Consider the following 5,180-nt stretch of genomic DNA (forward strand, 5'->3'; position numbering starts at 1 on the left):
GTGCGTTCTCCCGGGGAAGTTGTCCCTGGGTCCCGGGACCCTGGCGGTGGCGGGCTGCACAGGGTCCCCGGAAGGGGGGTGTGGAGAGTGACCTGTGCTCGCACACAGGCTTCTTGGTGGCGGCAGCAGCAGCCTTAGCGTCTCATGCCCGCCTCTGGGGTCCGCGCTTTTAGCCGCGGCTCGCGCCCGTCTCTGGAGCTCCTCTAAGCAGCGCTCTGAATCCCCTCTCCTCGCGCACCAGGAAACAAAGAGGGAAGAAAAAGTCTCTTGCCTCTTCGGCAGCTCCAGACCTTTCCCCAGACTCCCTCCCGGCTAGCCGTGGTGCACTAACCCCCTGCAGGCTGTGTTCACGCCGCCAACCCCAGTCCTCTCCCGGCGCTCCGACCAAAGCCCGAGCCTCAGCTCGCAGCCCCGCCCGCCCCGGCGGGTGAGCAGACAAGCCTCTCGGGCTGGTGAGTGCTGGTCGGCCCTGATCCTCTGTGAGGGAATCTCCCCGCTTTGCCCTCCACACCCCTGTGGCTGCGCTCTCCTCCGCGGCTTCGAAGCTCCCCCCTCCGCCTCCCGCAGTCTCCGCCCGCGAAGGGGCTTCCTAGTGTGTGGAAACCTTTCCTCCTTCACAGCTCCCTCCCACTGGTGCAGGTCCCGTCCCTATCCTTTTGTCTCTGTTTATTCTTTTTTCTTTTGCCCTACCCAGGTACATGGGGGGTTTCTTGCCTTTTGGGAGGTCTGAGGTGTTCTGCCAGCGTTCAGTAGGTGTTCTGTAGGAGTTTTTCCACGTGTAGATGTATTTCTGATGTATTTGTGGGGAGGAAGGTGACCTCCACGTCTTATTCTTCTGCCATCTTGAAGCTCCTCCCCAGGAGCTTCATTCCTGAACATCCATTGTGTGGTCAGGCTGCTCTATGCTCCTGTCCTGAGACTGTCCAGACCTCAACAAGAGATAAACAATGTTTAGAAAACCAAGAAAGGGGACTTCCCTGGTGGTCCAGTGGTTAGGACTCCGTGCTCCGAATGCGGGGGCACAGGTTCGATCCCTTGTCAGGGAACTAGCATCCTACATGCCATGCGGCGAAAAACAGAAAAAACTCTGGCCAAGAGCCAGGAATCTATCTGGAATAACTAAGGTCAATTCTCTAGAATTCTTATTTCCTCTGCTTTTGCTTTTCAAACAATCAAGCATTGCCTCAGACCATCACACTGGCTGGGAGACTCTCAAGGGTGTGCTGACTCCTCCCCTTCCCGCCCCATGACACCTCCTCACTTTCCAATCTCCTTTTCAGGGGTGTCAGATTGCTTCCCCTCTGTAGTACAAAAGAGCTGCTTTTGTGCTTTACGGTAAAATTCTCTGGAATTATCTTCAGGGACCACTCAGCCCCATAAAAGAGGGTACTGCTGAGACAGGAGGAATTAGGAAGAAGGCTGTGAAGGACCCAGCTTGTAGCACCATGAAGAACTTCCCCACGGCTTTCCCTCTTTTCCTGGTTTTTATCCTGAGTGTCCATCTTGGAGCTGCTGCACGTACGGCGCTGTCCAACTCCCTTCCCAGGCTGATTAGGGATGGAAGCAAAGGGACATCTCCAAGCTCCTTTCTCTCCCTGTTTATTTAGGTGGCAGTGATGTGGCTAAGTTCTGCTGCTTTCAATACACCCACAAGATCCCTCCCTGGAGGTGGGTGAGTAACTATGAATTCACCAGGAACAGCTGCTCCCAGCAGGCTGTGATGTAAGTATTTCTCCTTTGGGCTTTTAGGGTCCCTTACCATTCATGCTGTTGGATGGATTCTGGGAAGACCCCCACAGTGCCAGGATGAGCCTCAAGATGGGAACCCAGTGACTTGGGTTATCACCTTATCTCAGGCCTTAAGAAGCGTAACCCTGAGCTTGGTTTCCTAGCTTGCAGACCATGAGCTGGGCGCCTGCCAGGCACTGTGCTAAGTGCTGGGTATAAAAGAATAAACAGCCCTTACAGACCTTATATCTAGCATAAGAAAGAGGGCATTAAAAGACATTTGCACAAAATAATCAAGATTGTGATGAGTGCTTGAAAAAGACAGCGGGAGAGAGAGCAGGAGGGAGCATATTGTAGCGCAGGCAAAACTTTCTCTCTACCCTCTTAGGGGCTCCAGCTGGGCTTTAGAATTAAATCGACATAAGACATTAACAAGAGGAAAACATATAGCTTTTTACACGCACACAGGAGCCCCACAGGAAGATGAAGACCCAAAGAAGTGGCAAGAGCTACATGCTTTTTATATAAAACCTGCGTGCTTTTGAACAAGGAAGGAACTGTGGAGAAGTAATTAAAATATATGGGCGTGGGGAAAGCTAACGACTGATAAGAGTTATCTTCACAAGGTCTGTTTTTACAGAGTTCACTTGGCCTTGACTCTATCTCTGGTGTTAAGAATATTTCTTTCCTCCCGGTACGAGGAGGACATTTTTCACATGGGAGTTTCATCTCCTGCTTTCAGGGAAAAAAAAGGGGAGGTCAGAACGCTCTTCTTGCCCCCTGCTGGGGTTTTTTTGTTTTGTTCTGTTTCATTGGGGTTTTTTTTAGTGTCTTTCGTTCAAAATAATCCTCACGTCAAAGTGGCATATTTGGGGGCGGCATATTCGGCCACCCTTCATCATAGTCACAGGAGGACTTAACTTAGTGTTGGGAGGGTCTCCTGGAGGGAGTGACATTTACACTGAGACCCCCCAAGGCTAAGCGGGAGTGGCCCAGGTGAAGGGGGCAGGCAGGAGCATGGTGGAGGGGAGAAGGATGAACATGTTACTGACTAGGCAGACAGGTAGACAGGAGGCATGTCATGCCAAGTTCATCGGTAGCAGGAGAGATGACACACACCTGGAAGGCTCCCTGGCAGGACTAAATGAGGTTAATATATGCAAAGAATTTAGCGCTGAGCCTGCACACAGTAAACATTCAGCAAATGGAAGCGATCTTTAAGTGCAAATACACAATCAGGGGACCTTGGGTTCCTGAGCATGAGAGAACGGTGCGGAAAGGGAGAAAACGGGCTCCAGGGACAAAGCTGAATGTTATCATTTTGAGACAGTTATGGATGGGAAAGAAGCACTCAAGTGCCTAGATATGGAGGGGGATGCTCCAGGGCTCAGGATGTCCTGGGTCTTCTCCTTTGTGTCTTGATTGGCTTTCTGGAGTTTTAAAGACACCAACACTTAACCAACAGCTGGCAAAGAGCTCTGAGCTGAGCTCAAAGCAGTGGCTCTTTCATTTTATAAGCTGTGTGACCTTGGGCAAGTCAAGTTTCCTCATTTGTAGAAGGAAGATGAGGGGCCTATATCAGTCAACTGTTGCTGCGTAACCAACCACCCAAAGCTTAGTGGCTTAATCCAACAATGGTCATCTTCTCATCTCTCGCGGTTTCCATGGGTCTGGAATTCCAGAAAGGCTTGGCTGCAAGGTTCTGGAAAGGCGTCTCTTGTGTGGTTGCAGACAGATGGTGCTGGAGCTGGAACAGCTCAGGGGGCTGGAGGCATCTCCCTCCAGGGGCCCTCTGTGTGGTCTCTCTGTTGGGCTAGTTTGGGCTTCCTCATACTATGGTGAGCTGGGGTGGTAGGACTCCTTATGAGGAAGTCCACAGCTCCTGTGTAAGTGCTCAGTGAACCAGGCAGAAGTTCTACAACCTTCTATGACTTAGCTACCAAATCACATAGCATCACTTTTGCCATTCTCTATTAGTCAACCAGTCCTTAAGACTGGCCTAAATTCAAGGGGAGGGGACATAGACCCCCATCGCTCAATGGGAGCAATGTCACATGGATGTTCAAACACCCACAGAGCCCTTCCTCTCTCTTATTTCCCCATCCTTTTGGCTCTTCTCCCCTGCTCCAGGTTAGAGCACCCCCTGACCTAGGCTCTTGTCACTTCCGAGTACTCTCAGGGAGTAAAGGCTGGAAGCCTTTCAGGGACATCAACCACAACCCCCAGTCTTAATGAGCTCACAGTGTGGTAAGGAAGGCAGGAATCGTATCCACGTAAGCAGCCGTGGCTAACAACCCATGATAATGTGATTAAGAATTAAGTGGCACAATACACAAGAGGTTCCTTTGCGGGGCAATACAAATGTTATAAAATTGATCATGGTGACGGTTGCATCATCTATTGATATACTAAAACCAATGAATTATGATTATACACTTTAAGTGGGCAAATTAGTGACTTATATCCCAACAAAACTGTTACATTAAAACGAAAGAGTTAAGAGGCACGGTGCAGATTACCTGCTTCAGACCAGAGCTGTTGTTACATCTTTCCCGGTGAAGGTGGGCCAGGAAGTGTGGTTTCCAGTGGAAAACAGGATAGCAGAGAAGAGGGAGGTCAAGGGCCAGAAGAGGGAGCAGGGACAGTGTGACAGGGGTACAGCAAAGCGAGCAAGAAGATTGGGGCGGGGGGGGGGCTGCCCCTCCCTTTCCATCCCTTTCCGGGAGACAAAAGTTTTTAGCATTGACTGTCAGCATCTCTTTTGCATAGATTCACCACCAAAAGAGGCCAGAAACTCTGTGCAACGCCGAAGGAAGCATGGGTGCGAAAATACATGTCTTTACTAAGAGCCCGGCAACAACCGTGACCGCCGAATTCTCAGTCCAAAACGCCTGGATCCTGCTCTGTTCTTGGCTTTGCCCCCCTTGGTGGAGCCTGAAGAATTTCTCCAACAGAAGGCTGCATGGGTCTGGTGGGGAGGACAGGATATTGCTCACCAGCCTTTTTTTTTTTTAATAAAGATTTCATTTGCTCAATAAACATTCTAATTCAATAAAAACTGAGTTTTCTTCAAAGAAAATAAAGCAGTCGATATTTGCAGCTGACGGCCTGGCAAGTCTCCAATCCCTGAACTGACCCTGGTATTGAATTCTGCCTTATGTTTTTGTTTGGGCAAAAAAAGCAGGGACAATGTTAATATATTTTGGCAAAATGCCCATGAAATGTCTTAACATTATTTAGAGAGATAAGTTTATGTTGTATGGGAAATTAAACTCTGTGCAACACCTCATAGCCTCATAGCCTGTTGGTGCGGGGCATATGAAATGCATCCATATTGGGCAGTGTTTTCTCATAAGGCATTAATTAATAAGCATGAATATTGTCTACCTACCAATCCTAAGATGCCTATGTCTATATAGCCTAAAGAGCTTAAAAAAATATATAGCTTCACC

General features: G+C 49.4%; 1 protein-coding gene across 1 annotated transcript; it reads left to right on the forward strand.

The window, feature by feature from the left end:
- Window positions 1-1,445: 1,445 nt before the first annotated feature.
- On the forward strand, window positions 1,446-4,594 carry CCL26 (C-C motif chemokine ligand 26; the record flags this gene model as incomplete). Its single annotated transcript, XM_082858030.1, has 3 exons — window positions 1,446-1,518; window positions 1,608-1,722; window positions 4,498-4,594. 3 exons carry the CDS (start codon window positions 1,446-1,448, stop codon window positions 4,592-4,594), a joined length of 285 nt encoding a protein of 94 aa, XP_082714156.1.
- Window positions 4,595-5,180: the final 586 nt, after the last annotated feature.

Source organism: Leucopleurus acutus (assembly GCF_964270905.1).
Source record: "Leucopleurus acutus genome assembly, chromosome: 16".
Lineage (NCBI taxonomy): Eukaryota > Metazoa > Chordata > Mammalia > Artiodactyla > Delphinidae > Leucopleurus > Leucopleurus acutus.